The following is a 15356-nucleotide window of genomic DNA, read 5'->3' as shown; positions in this document are numbered from 1 at the left end:
AGCCTCAATCTCTTCCCCAAGGTTCAGTCCTGTATCACAAATTGCCAATTCACATCTTCAAATTGAATGTCCAAGAGATATCTTAAATGCAACATATTTAAAACTGAACTAATTATCTTTCTCCTTACATTCTCCCCTCTTTTTCTGCCAAAGGCATCACTATTCTTCCAGCCTCTCAATTTTGTAACCTCAACATTATCCTTGATTTCTCACTCTTCTTTACCCACCCCATATCCATCAGCTACCAAAACTTGCTATTTCTACTTTCATGACATGTCTTGAATTCCACCTCTTTTCTCCACTCACACAGCTACCACCTATGTTCAGACCTTTATCACTTTTGACCTAGAGTTTGCAAAATCTACCAATGTTATTCCCATGTGAATATTATTCTAGCATTTTAGCAGTTATTCTAGCAAAGCTTGGACTGGCTATCTTGACAAGGTGGTCTATATTGCTAAAAATCCTGAGAATTGTATTTCTTCTCAGCTCAGGAAGAGAAGAAGATATCTTGGGGCTGAGGGTGGAGGGTTTTTTTTTTCTGCTTAAGTGGGAATTTAAATCTTCTGGAGGAAAAAAGAATGTTAATTACTGCATTTGATTACTAACTATCTGATACAGCCTTTTTTGGAGATTCCTTGGTAGAAGGCGCTAGAGAATATATTCAAATCAGATAAGGCAGAACCATATTAGCTCTGATACCTTAATTAATTGAGAACATATTTCAATCAATCAATTGCTCAAAATGCCTTAGACTAAGAAGCAGTCTCTGAAAGCTTTTGGATGAAGTAAACTAACACTGGAAAGGAAATTGTTCCAATTGGCTGGGAAAATTGGTTACAACTCCAGGAATTATCTATAAGTAAACAAACAAGTTCAATAGAGGGAGAAATTCCAGAAATGGGAAATGTAGCGTTTTGCTTTCCAGCACATCTCCAAAGAGCAAAGGTATCAGAGAATGGGACGAACTTAAGGAAGTTCATCAGTTTTACAGGCTGCTCAGAGTACTTCTCCATGATGAGGGAAGTCATGAGAAAAGGTCAGCTTTTTACTTCAGTCTCCTGATGCCTGTCAATCCACAGACATTATACACATACACATATATTTCTATTACATATACATTTATATTTACATATAATACATGCACATATTCCATATGTTAGTTATAGAGATAGATATAAATATAAAGTTAATTAGAAAGTCCAACCTTTGCCTAAGTATTAAGGAATTTTCTGAACTTGGGGCTCAGAGAAATAGCGATTTAACACATGGTATTTTGCCTAAAACACACTCCTTAAAACTGAAGGAGGAAATATACGGACATTAGGAGCCATTATATTGCCTCCTGGATTTAAATCATTGTAAAATGTTTTTACATATTTTATTAATTTATTAACTTATTAATTATTTATAAAATTAACTTATTTGTTAGTTATTTATGTAGCATATATTTCATATGTACTCTCATTAAAGTATTTCTTGCATGGAAATGTATGCTCATTGTGAATAAGAATTGCTTCATTCTTTGTACTTCTTATTTCCATTGCCTAACATAATACCTGGAATATAGTCAGTACAAATATTTGTTGATTGATTAGTTGATTTTTATCCCAATGGTACCTGTCTGAGGACCAATCAGGGATCAAGAAAAGGATAGAAAGGATGGAAAGACTTCTCAGAGAGAATGGAATGGTCATTGTGGTCTCTTCTTACTCTGAACTTCTGTGATTCTGTGCATAGCTTTAAATTTCCCAGTTGAGCTATCACAAGTAAAAGGTATATTACTAAACTCTAGAATCAATGTGAAAGAAAAATACATTTTGAGGTCTCATCCAGTACCTAATCACAGTTCTATCAGAATTCATAAATTAATACAATATATAATTGAGATAGAATAGTAAACTATATATACTCAAATAGACCTGTGACTTCATTGACATGGCTATTCTTTACAATATTGCAAATCACAACCCATCCTCTCCTGCCTAACCTATACAATTTTTGTCTTAAGTTCTCTCCTGAGCATCCATGGGATGATGGCCTCCATTGCCTTCTTTTGATATCCCATGGATACCAGTGGAGAACATGAGCTGTTCAGTGGCTATTCCTCACTCTTACCACAGAACTCACCCTTCCCCTTTTTTGCCTACATGTTTATCTGATTGATATACTTTACTCTAGTTCTTCATAGTTCCTTGTTTATTCTACGTTGCAGCCTACTCCCACCCACTCTGGGCCTCTACATTTGCCTTCTGGGTGATATCCATTTTCAATTCTTCAGAAACTATAGAATTCTATGACTCACAGTCTTATGACACTACCACCAGAATACTGATATTAAAAATGAGTGTTTTTTCTGGAAGACGTTTGGTATTTCTAAAGGAGCTTCACAATTTCCCAAAGTCAATCCAGCTTGTTCTCTTCCTCTGGTTTAATTTTGAGTCCAAGTTGTCCATATGCAGTATCTGTCCCAGACATATTTACTGATGAGTTTCCTCCATAGATTGTTCAACTAACTGCATGTCATAATTCTGAAAATAGGCATTGTTCATGTCTTTCAGCATCCTCAAAAATTTAGACTAATCTTTTTTTTTAATCTGTATTTTTCCCCTTGCATATGTGGTTACTTTTACAGACAACAAAAATGTAAACTTTTGTAGCCAACAAAAAAAGAGTAATGGGAACAGCAAAGCCCCCAGACCACCAGTCTTGCTTCCATTTCTGTCCCCTATTCATCTATGGGAGCAACTCTGTGGAAAAAGATGTCTCTCATTCCACCAAACCTGCCACTTCCAGGCAGCTAAATCCAAGAGGATGGAACTAGCCACACTCCCCTGACTACGCACTGCATCTAGACCACTCTCTACAGCCATTGGTCATGGGAACAACCTTGTAAAGACATGACATGGCAATTGCCTCTACAGATGTCATACACTCCACCTCCTCAGCAGCCCCAGCTACTGAAGAACTAGAACAGAAATTGCTCACTACCCAAGTCCTTGGCATTGTCAAATGTTTTGGCAGAGGTAGTTTAAACCATGGAAATGACACTAAAAAAGAAGCATTATTATCTGTTTTCCTGGAAAAGGGAACAAGAAAACTCATGCATGAGGAGAGGAAAGGTTTTGTACCATCTTTGTTGCATTTCCAGCCCTGCAGCTGGAAAATCTCCCACCCGACTTTCCACAATTCTTTCTCCCTGCTCCTTGCTGTGGTTACTAACTGTGCAGTTCCGTGTCTCCTTGTCATGATCCTAGAGTTCTCGTGCTACTTCTGGATGATTCCACTTCCACAATGTAATGTTCTAAAGCGCTAACCTCAGCTTCTGCTTTCTCCCTCTGAAGTTTCTATACACTGTTTGTCTGTTGTTTCTATGGTGCTATGTGCTGAAGTTTCCAGACTCTCTCCTGCTGATGCTTCTTGCCACTGTTTTTACTGCTTTGGGGAAGCTACCATTCTCCTACCATAAGATGTCCAAGGCCACATGCTTTAGGCCTAGTCAATTATTAATTTTCAGTTGTTTTTTCTCTACCCAGTGGTTCCATCTAGCAGGTCAATAAAAGGGTCAGTAGGCTGCTGTAAGTTTTATTTCTTGTCCCCTCTTAAAGATAACCAGCCTTTACTCTTAGCTGACTCATGGTAAATGAATTCCTTTTCCCTCTTCCAATCTCTGGATGCAGGTAGTGTACCCCTCATATGTTTAGCTTCTCTGGGTGAGGTACAGAGAGGGCTTTACTGGGAAATGAAGGTGATATCAAAGCAAAAGACATCAATTATTTCAATTTAAATATATGGATACAATACAAAAGTACTGCATAGCTAAATGGAAAATAAACTGGAATGCTAAAAAAAAATCAGCAAGAAAAAAACTAAAAACAACAAAAATATCCTCAAAGTAAACAGTTTGCCTAATGAAGGGGAAAAAGCAGAAACCTTTTCTCAGGAACTTATCCTAGGTGTGTTCATATGTTAATCAACCATTTTGCCAAATTTGTTTCTCATAGTAGACATGAATAAGTGCTTTTCAAATTAATTGGGGATAAGAACAGTTAAAGAGAGGTAGTTACTACTCTCAAGGGGCTTATACTCTTAGGAAGAGACAACACATAAAATCCGTAAGAGATGGAAGGGCTAGGAAATTCCTAGGGCACAGGGGCAGGGTGGGTGGTAATGCCCAGTGGCCTTTAAGTTCAATCTATAGTTCAGATAACAATATTAGAGGGAGGGTAGATGGTAAAGTCTAAACAACCTTGGGATGCCCGGTGACCCTCCATCTCACTGGAAGGAATAGAGCTGATTAATTCCATCTCATACAAGTCAAGCAGTCAAATGGATTAAGGAATAGGGTGGCTTGGCCAAAGAGAAGTTGAAAGGAAGAGGGGTCCTCCTGTCTCCCTGCCACCCTAGATACTATTTCATGGCTACTGATAACTCCCAGTAATGAAATTCTCTCTACTCACAGTCTTAGAGATGCTTAACAGTATTGAGATGTAAGTGACAAGTGATTTTATCCTGGGTCACATAGCCAGTGTGTTTTAGAAGCAGGACTTGAATCCAGGTCTTCTGCTTTTCAAAGCAAGCTCCCTCTCCAATACTCCACACTGCCTCTCAAGCGTTCTTACTTTCCACACCCCCAGTGAGGGAAATTAACCAAGCATTCTTCAAGGTCTCTTCCAGTACTCTTGTTTGAGGGATAGATGTCATTTTGCCACTATGGTTCCATTTCTTTTAGACATGAAAGCTCATTGGTCTTTGAGCCCCCTATAACAACAACATATACATCTAGAAAGTATTATAACTTAAGCCATGATCAGATAATACCTCACTTAGTAGTTAACAGCTTAGCTAGCATTAGGAGGAAAGGGATGGAGGTATTTGATGTGGGGGCTTAGGAAAAGGAAAGAGGGGCATTTTTTAAAGTACTATGTATAAGGGCATGGAAGGGGGAGTTCACACTTCTTATGTTATTCACCACTTCTGGATTTCTGTTTTGGGCATTCCTGGTGACCCATTATCATAGGAATCTTTTTTTTTTATTTACTCCTTCTTCCAGCCTTAGATCCTGAATTGGGACCTTGTGTTTGAGTCAGGCTCTGAGCATTTGTAGAGAGAAAACTGGGGCCTTGTTTAGTCCTGCTTTGTATTCTCTGGGTTCTTATTACTGCTTTCTCTGTGTATTGAGTATTGTGGTCTTCAGCGATCACAGGGACAGCTCCAGCCAGAGCAGCAAACTCATGGAGACTGATCAAGAGAACTGCCTAATCAGTGCCCTCATGGACTTTCTAGGTTCCAGAACCAAGTGTGAGGCTAGACAGCACAGCTGCCCCTCCAGCAGACAATTGCTCAAAACAGCCCATCAGCTAGCTGGAACACTCTCTATAGGTTCAGAGGGACAGACATGCTGGCCTGCATAAGGGACTTCTAGGCTAAGAGCCTGAGCTGGAATTACAGCATCTAAATTCCTTATCCTTTTCTAGGCCAATGTGATAGAGCTTCAGGCTCATCCCTGTTCCACAGTTTTGGCTCTGGTTACTTGCCTCGGGTCTGAATTCACTATTCTGGGATCAAAAAAATGACTCCTTAAATTTCCCAGACAGGCTAAACCAAGTTGAGGGTAATTGACAGGCCTCAAACTTGGTATGTTAGGGGAATATCTTCCCCAAGTGTGTGAAGCCTTCCCTGGTGGAATTAGCAGATGAAAACAATTTGTTCTAAAGGCCATGAAGGCAGCTGAAGCAGACATTATGTTGTCCTGACTTTTGTCTTGCCACTGGACTTCAGTGACTCTGGAACAGAGAAGCTAATGACTTTGTACAATTCTGCACCATTAAATCCAATTCATGCACAAATCAAGACATCACCCTGTGATGTCATTGGTACTCTTCGAAAATGAAGGACTAAGAATGAACTCAGTCCGGTATCCTTAATCTTTGACAGAGTCAATGTGGGGGAAGTTGGGATGTACGGCTTCCCTTTTCTCCTCCATCTTAGATGGCTTTGTAATCTTGAATAATTATAGTTTGGTGGTCATTCTCTGAAAAGGTTGGGGGGGGGTTGGCAATCTAACTGCTATTTTCTAATGAGTTAGTGGGGAGAGTTTGAGTTTAATTTTTCTATGAGAAGTCTATGCAGACAAAGAGTTTTAACTGCTATCTGAAAAGAAATTGAACTTCAATTATTTTAAAGAAATTGGGTTTTAACTCTCTTCTGTAAAAAAAAAAAAGTTTTAAGTTTTTACTGTGACCTCTAAAGAGATTTAGCTGTCATCTGTGAGTAGACTGTTTTCTTCTCATTTCTAGAGATTAACTATGAGCCTGGTCTTTATGGTCAGAAATCCCTGGAAACATTGGCCTTGCAGGGTCGTAAAGGCCTAAGAAGAGAGACTGCTGAATAGCCAGCTATGTCTTCTGGGGCTGTAGCCTACTCTGGGCTCCACTTTAAAAAAGATGTGGGCTTGTGGGTAAATGAGTACCATCAGGATACCCAGAATGGGAACTGTGGGTACTCCAGAACCTGAAGAGCCCAAAGTCTCTGGGCTTCCTTGTTAAATTGTATGAAAGAAAGTGTCAATAGCTTGTTCCGGACTAGGGCTGGAAATAGAAACAATTTATTCCATAAGGTAATTGAATTTACCTGTATGTTATCAATAAATAGAGAGAGTATTTTTTCTCTTTATTTATGAAAGGCTTTGGCTGCTCTCTGGAAAGTCTGAATGGTGAGACTGTATTTCAGAAGTGAAGTCAAGAGTAATAGTGATTGTTAGTGGTGACTTGAGATGTGATCTAACTCACAGCTAAATATTATAAATAACTATTCATATCTTTGTAATATTGGATGTTCTATTAATAAATTGCCTAACTATTGACTTTGAATTTTATTTAGAACTAAGAGATTAGGGTCAGGTTGATGGAACAGCGGATAGAGTGCCAGGCCTGGAGTCAGGAAGAACAATCTTCCTGAGTTCAAATCTGGCCTCAAACACTTACTAGTTGCAGGACCCTGTTTGCCTCAGTTCATCATCTATAAAATAAGCTGGAGAAGGAAATGGCAAACCATTCCAATATCTTCGCAAAGAAAACCCCAAGTGTAGTCACAAAGAGTCTAATATGACTGAAATGAATGAACAAAGGTTGAGAGGTTTTGATAAATGCAGAAAACTGAGCATCTGCTTATATGAAAAGAAATTTCTCTAGTTTACTAAATTAGCAGTATTCAATTAACTGAAATGGGGACTCAGAGCTGATTAATTAATGAGAAACAGTTTGTACTTTTATTGATTAATTAAGAAATATTCAAACATACCCCTGGATTACCTTAGAACTTGGGATGATAACAAGTCAGGTAAAAGTCCTGTGGTAATTACCTCATTTAATGCATTTGAGCATGGTTAGTTCTAGAATTGCTACAACACTTGTTTTACTGCTGAATTATGAGTTTCATGAATATCATCATATTTATTGTTTTAAAAGCACTTAGAATTCAGCCACAGAAGAGATTCAGAATTTCCAAAGAAACTTATTTCTCAATCTGTTGAATTTTAACTGGCTCTAAGTTCATATCTCTTATACTCAACATAAGATAAGAATTTATGAGTCAGTAAAAAAAGAACTATGTTCTCTTTTACAGCACTCCTTACAAAGTGAGACCAGTGGCCATCAAACAATTCTCTGGTAAGATCTTATTTTAATTTTTCAAAAGGGCTTGAATAATCTCCCGCTATTGGATATATTCTTTCAGATGAACATTTAAATATAGACATATACCCATGGAAGCTTTTGATATGTAAAATATGTAAATAAAAATATTCCATAGACAAATCAACAACTAACACTGCCATATAACAGGATTTGGTCAAAAGATGATTTAACCAGTGAGCATTTAGGTATGTTGATGATGAATTTGTAAATGAAGATCTTAGATTAGCTATTATTTTATGTACTTATTAGTTTGTTTGCATCCATGATTCCATTGGTGATGATAATTCTTCTTCTAAAAGCAATGGAAGTCTCTCTAAGTCTCTCATTTTGTGTGACCCTTGTACATGTTCTCACATAAATCCTATATGAAGTTTATATCCAGTACCATTAAAGCTTTCCTCCTGTTCTTTTAGTATCTCAGAGATACAAATACAGCACTTTGGTTGGCCATTTTTTGTTTCTCATTCTCTCAGCATGAATGAAATCAATCAACAAAAGAGTGAGTATTAAGCACTTAATAAAGCACTTATTACTGTGCTAATATCTGGAGATTCAAAGACAAAAGTGAAACAGTCCCTTCCCTAAAGGAGCTTGCGTTCTAATTGGGGAGACATGTACATGCATAGATATGTACAAGATATACAAATCATATACTAAGTAACCTTGGAGGGAAAGACAATAGTAGGTAAGGGGATGATGAAAGGACTCATGCAGATAGTGGTTCTTAAGCTGAGTCTTGAAGAAAGCCAGGACATCTAAGCAGCAAGGGGTATGCATGTCAGGAAAACATTATAAGCCTGAGGGATATTCAATGCCAAGGCACAGAAATAGAAAATGGAGGTCAGATTGGAAGGAATAACTAGTAAGCTAGTCTGTTTTGGAGGAGATGTGTAAACAGACTGAAGAGGTAGAAAGGGACAGGCTTAAAAAGATTTAAATGATAGAGGACTTTGCATGAGCTTACAATGTACCAGGTACTTTGCTAAACCCTGGGAACATAAATTCAAAAGGTCAGTGCTTGCCCTCAGAAAGCTTATATTCAGGGGTGTACTGGAGCCAGTTCATGCCGGCTTGCAAAAGACAATTGCTAGATTTTTAGTCTGAGTATTTATATGTTTGAAACTGGCAAATACTACAAATTAGGACTTGATTTATTGAAATCCAATGATAATAGGCATAACTATCAACTATATAAAAAAAAAAGGTGATGGTTCAACCCTGCATCTTCTATTCAATATCAACTTTTCCCAGCAAGCAACTGTTTTTCAAAAGTGTTGTAATGAATGGCTGGCTGCCTTGGGAAACTTGGAAGTCCATATGCCTAATAATAGCACCCTTTGGTCACTGCCAAAGGCTCTACTTAGCCTGGTCTTTATAGTCAGAAATCCCTGGAAACATTGACCTTGCAGGGTCATAAAGGCCTAAGAAAAGAGACTGCTGGATAGCCAGCTGTATCTTCTGGGGCTGTAGCCTACTCTGGGCTCCACTTTAAAAAACAGTGGGCATGGGGCAGCTAGGTAGCACAGTGGATAGAACACCAGCCCTGAAGTCAGGAGGACCTGAGTTCAAATCTGGCCTCAGACCAAACACTTGACACTTACTAGCTGTGTGACCCTGGGCAAGTTACTTAACCCCAATTGCCTTAAATTAATTAATTAAATAAATAAATAAAATAAAAAAGGCGGGCTTGTGGGTAAATGAGTACCATCAGGATACCCAGAATGGGAACTGTGGGTACTCCAAAATCTGAAGAGCCCAACAAGTCTCTGGGCTTCCTTGTTAAATTGTGTGAAAGAAAGTGTCAATTCTGGACTATGGCTGGAAATATCTGAAGGTTTCCCAATTCATTGTTATCTCCAAAATTTGAATGAGTAGTATGGACCCCAGATTTTCTTAGGGTTGATTTTCTATCCCCCATCCCTTATATGGGCAGCTACCTGATATAGGGCTTCTGGCCTCATAGCCTCGTCTGTTTCAGCCAATATTATGTCATCAATGTAATGGTGTGCATCAATGCCTTCAGAAAGAAAAGCTTGTTTCAAGTCTCTGCCTACTATAATATAGCAGTATAAAGGAGAGGTCAAATAATAATGAGGAGGGATGGCAGGTATACCATACTCCTTCTCAGGTAAAAGCAAACTACTCTGGACTACTCTCAGCCATAGGAATAGAGAAGCAAGCAATAGAGAGGTCAATGACCCTCACACTCTCTACCCACCCAACCCTCACCCCCAGCCTGAACTAACTGTTCTACAATAGAGGTGAGGTCAGATCTGCTTTAGGGATGGGTGTGATGATTTTGTTCAGCTGTCTGTAGTCCACTGTAAGCTTTCAGGCACTATTTAACTTCCCTCAGGGGCTACATAGGGTTGTTGTAAGGGAAGCTGGTATGACAAAGTATTCCATCTTTCTTCATCTCCGCTATTAGAGAAGAAATTTCTTTCACCCTTGATATTCTTTGGTGTTAACTACAGTTAAAGTGACTCTAAGGATTTCCATTTGACCCTACCACAGTAACTTGCATAGAGGCTGCTGAAAGAGCTCACATATATTCTGACTCCTCCTAATATATGATATACCTTCCCCCTATAGTCTGTCCTCTTTAATCTCCCTGGTGTGATCCAAATGAGCCAGGGGTTTTGGGGGTTGTCTCTGACTTGTGTGGGACCCAAGGGCCCCAGTGCCATGGTGCAGAATTTCCCTATACAGTTTTGCTAGCATCCACATAGACTAGCAATCAATTACTTTCTTATCAACCCCATGTTTCAGGAGTCACACCTCTGGGAGAGGGTATCACTCTAGGTGGTGCAATGGACTCCTATTCCTGAGTTCAAATCTGGCTTCAGACACTCACTAGCTGTATGGCTCTAGGCAACTCACTTAACCCTGTTTGCCTCAGTTATTAGGTAATGTGAGCTGAAGAAGGAAATAGCAAACCACTCCAGTAAGTTTGCCAAGAAAATTCCAAGTGAGGTCACTGAGAGCCAACTACCACCGAAACGACTTAATAACAACAATCATTGTCTTCTGCTCACCTGGCAGGGTGGTGGGCTCTATGACTCTTCCCTCATTATCAAAGCACCTATTCACATTGACAGCAGCATTTTCCAATGCCACAGCTGTCTCAACATCTGGCTTAAATTTCACTAATTGATCAGCCCACACCTGTATAGCTACATGGTGAAGGATGCCCAAGGCTAAAGTCTGAAGTCATTCTGATGGGACTCAACCTAGAAGGTGGCATCTAATTGTCCCTGAGGCCAGCTAGATGAAGGAGAGGTCAAATATGGCAGGGTACGGCAGGCTGTAGGGGAACCCACATAAACTCAAATTATCAAATCCATTTCCTTTAGGAACTATACCCCCTTCTCTGAAGATTGCCTACTGGGAACCACCTATAATGAAAATTCATCTTTATGGGGCCAGATGTGAGTAACTCTTATCTTAGGGACCTAAAAAGGCACTAAGGGTAGTACCTATCATGAGGCTTCAATAAATTTATCAGACTCAAACTGTTCTTCATAGGCTTCGCCATTTCATCAGGTTTCTATGAAGTTAATGAAATTTTTTTTCATGAAATTTCCAAGTTCCTTCACTACAAAAGCCCATACACTTTTTGCTCCTTCAATGTTGGGCATCAACCTCCTAGTGAGCATCAATAAAATGATTCTTTTTCACCACCGGTGGGAGTTTCCAAATCTTTTCCTCACTTCCACTCTCAATCTCTTGACTCATGGCTCTAATCTCTATGGAATGCAGTGGAACTGGAACATCTGGAGCAGAAACCATGTGGTGGATTCCTAGCTGTGGCCTGTCACCAGCTACATTATTTACCCCTCACCTTTCCTTGAATTCCTTAAAGCTGAGATCTCTATTTCTATTTGCCACATGAGCTGGGCCAGTTCAATTTTCAGTCTTAACATATTTGCAGTCTAACTTCTGCAGGATGGTCAGTAACAATGAGGAAATGTTGGACGTCACATTTCTTTATCCTCCCAGACAACCTCCTCCAGCACACGCTGATCTAATTGCTCTGTGTGAATAGGAGCCTGCTCCCTGTCCCAGAGAGAGGATAGAACACGTATAATCAGAGAAACTCTTGCAACAGGGTGCCACGTAGCATTCTGACATCTAATCACTCAGCCCTCTATATTTGCTATTCTCTTGCCCCAACTTAACTACTATATGAGCCATGAAGCTGTCTCATCTCATCCCAATTGCTATCTACGGCAAATGTTGGTGGTGAATCTAATGCTAGCGTCCTATTAACTCAAGTTCAATTCTGGGTTGAAATAAGCCACTGGACAGTCATTGAACGTAACAAAAGCATAAAACTTATTTTGCTCTGACATAGCAAGGATATGAAAAAAGATACAGTGGCACTTAGTTTCTCTGGATACAGTTTCCCCCTCCCCCTACCTTGTCTCCATGGAAACCCATCTGGTCAGCAGAACAAAGTCTAGTGACTGACTCACCTGATTTCCAGAGATTTGCCAAGTTAAAGGAGCCCTGACCACATGGGCAGAACTTGTTATGCCCTCACATGATCAGGAAGCTTTATCAAAGGAGGCAGGGTCCATTCAGGCCCCAAGAAAAGTTTGGTTGGCTTTTAGAGAAAACTGATCCCAGTTTTAGGGGAAGGTGAGGGAAAGGAACCCTGGTCCTATCATACCAAGTTAATAGATTCCTTGAAGATTTGAATGGACCAAACAGAAGTTTATGACTCCTTGAGACAATAAGAAATATTAAAACAAAATGAAAAAATGAAAAAATAAAAGTGCAAGGTATTTCTTGTCGTAAACAACCAACCTGGAGCGAAAAAACTAAATTGGAAAACAGATCAAGGAAAGAACTTGAGAATCATTTGTTTACCTGAAAGCTATGATCAAATATGAGTCTGGATAGCATATTTTAAAAAGTCATAGGAGAAAAAACTGTCCTGACACATTAAAACAAACAGGCAAAGTGAACATAGAAAATTATCTCCTGAAGCCCCAAAATAAAAACCCCCAGGAATATAATAGCCAAAATAAAGGTCTTCCAGGTCAAAAGAAAAATAAAGTAGGCAGACAGAAAAAAAGAGTTCAAGGACTGAGGAACCAGTCAGGATCACGTAGGATTTAGCAGCATTCCTGATGAAAAGACTTGAGCTGAGTAGAAACTGAATACAAATATAGGAATCAAGAAAAACATAAAATAATAAAATACACATGAGCCATCAGAAACTACTTTATAAGGATAAACTATTTATATTTTAATTATGTGTCTCTTCAGAATCCTAATCTTAAGAGATGTCATAGAAAGCATCAAACAAAAAAAAGGTTCTAAGAGTAGTTTTATTGTGTTTTGATAATCTTAAAAGAAGAAATGGAAGGAAGAGAAAAAATTACACACCAGGGGGAGTTAAGGGAGGAAAAATGGTAGAACATATCCGAAGCAATGACAGTAATTATTCAATTACCATGCCCAGAGAAGGTCAAAGTGAGAAAGGAGAATATGCATCAAAATAGGATAGATGACAAAATGGCCTAGCTGGGTAGCTCATTTGGTTGTGAAGCATGGTCTAATCCAGCTAGCTATAATAAACTTGCTAAGTTTGCACTAATTAGATCATCAATCATGATGGTTCGGCTCCAGAACAAGAGTTTCAAAGTAAAGTGGATTAACTTTCCTAGGGACGAAGGTATAGATTCTGAAGGTCGAGTGGAATATACTAGTTCAGATGAGGAAGCAAGGCAACCATGGCCAGATAGATATATGGACTATAGACAGCTGGCGGGAAATGACTCCCCTTCACTCTTTTACTAGTCAAATATGTTTTCTTTTTCTGTTGAGGCAGAGAATCCTGAGGAAGACAGAACATTGAGAATATTCAGTATCCCTTCAGTGGTCCACAATCTTTAACTGTCTTATATAAAAATGTATCTTTTGTGTTATTTAGCTTTGGCAGCAAAAGCTGGCCCCTTGGGCATATTTGTGACAAAGAAGAGATACTGTAGTCTTCATAGGTTTGGAAGACCATAGGGCAGGGAGCTTGAGTCTTCAAAGGCTATGTTAGCATAGCCAGAATCATTGATGGAGTCAAGTACCCTCTCATACATCATTTGCCATTGGGAAGTAATAACAAATGTCCACTAGTCAAATTTGGCGTTATACCATTGTAGCAACGTTAGTAGGATGATGTGATAAGCAGGGGTGTTCCTATTTTCCTCCCTTTACCCTAACGCTAACTCATTATCCAGATGGACTTCCTTATACAAACACTTCTTTGCCAAAGGAAATTGTATCAAATGATCTTTAATTCTATCTTTTGTAGCCCTAAGCTCCTAATCAGAGACAGAGTCCTGGAAAAAATTTTAAAAAAAAAATCTGTTTATGCTTCTCCACAATTTCTATCTTATTCCCCTAAAGTACATCCAAATAGGCTTGTGGTTAGCATTGTGTATATAAAGACAATACAAACAATAAAAGGTAAACATTTTCCTGTGACGAAAAAGGAAGGCTTCAAACTTCCATAAAGGAGCATGGAGGAAGAAATGAGATACAGGATTACTACCTCATAGTCTATGGTCTGAGGGAATTTCGACAGCACAGCTTCTATCCTTAGATGCTTCATACCTCTTCTGCCAAAGCAGCTGCACTCCCAGAGTCCTGGCTACTTTGTGTTATTTACTCAATCTGTGCTTCCGGTGCTTTATATTTTACTTTTACCAGCTCCCTGTGGATCCATTATGGCTCCTTTTTCAATTTCTCTTTGAGTCTGTCTCTTGGATACAGTGAACTGACTTTTAAAGGTCACCCAGAGCCTTTATCCTATCAGTTGTTTCCTTTCTGATTCACTCAAGGGACTAACTAGGATCTCATAAAGGAATACCTGGCAGTCCCACATTTTTATTGTTAGTTTACCACTTTGTTATTATGATCCTTTTCTGTGATTAGATCTGTGAAAAGACCAACTTCCTCATTCTATGTATCTCATTCAGTACTTTTTGAGCCCCTTGTTGTCAACAATGAAAAGATTTGGGGATGGGGATGTATGTGGATAATCAGATCCAAAGCTTGATACTAAGCTTAAGAGACTATATGAATAGATACATGGCCTGGTAAGCAGTCAAGACTAGGAACACACCAGGAACCACTGTCATAGGGAGAAATAAACAATCCAAATTTCACAATATCCCAACCAATTTTTATTCACATGCCAATTTTTATTTCTCTACCCTTTCTGTTTTAATAGCCTTTAAATCTGTTAAAAATCAGGTCTTCTTAGATTCACCTTATGTAGCATCTTTCCTGAGTGAGGCATTTTCCCAGAAAGTTTTGATCATCTACCAGAACTTATTCCTCAATGAATAGCATACTCCCACCTCATACTTTCCCCATCCCAATGACCCTGAAACTTCAACTATTACTGTATAAACCTCATTCCATATCCTCCACTGCCCAACCCTTACTTCCATTCCCCCTCAACCAGAAACCTAAAATATCTAATTTCAGATCTGTTAGTCCCTTCTACTATGCTCCCTAGAATGTCTATTCCATAGTTAAGAAATTTGCTTTCATCTTAAACCTCTTCATTTCTAGTCACATGGTCAATAAACATTTACTAAATACCTACTATATGTCAGGCACTGGGGATTCAAAAAGGGGCAAAAAGGG

General features: G+C 39.0%; 1 protein-coding gene across 2 annotated transcripts in view; it reads left to right on the top strand.

Annotated features, from left to right (window-relative positions):
• Positions 1 to 15356, top strand: part of PDE9A (phosphodiesterase 9A) — a 168973-nt gene that overhangs the window by 30916 nt on the left and 122701 nt on the right. For both annotated transcript variants that reach the window (XM_027843673.1, XM_027843671.1), the window contains exon 4: positions 7627 to 7670. In XM_027843673.1, coding sequence (XP_027699474.1) covers positions 7627 to 7670 — 44 coding nt within the window. The remainder of the gene's footprint in view (positions 1 to 7626; positions 7671 to 15356) is intronic.

This window comes from Vombatus ursinus, unplaced genomic scaffold (assembly GCF_900497805.2).
Source record: "Vombatus ursinus unplaced genomic scaffold, bare-nosed wombat genome assembly UNPS02014924.1, whole genome shotgun sequence".
Taxonomy (NCBI): Eukaryota; Metazoa; Chordata; class Mammalia; order Diprotodontia; family Vombatidae; genus Vombatus; species Vombatus ursinus.
Note: the sequence above shows the minus strand (reverse complement) of the source record. Positions and strands in the feature narration are given on the sequence as shown.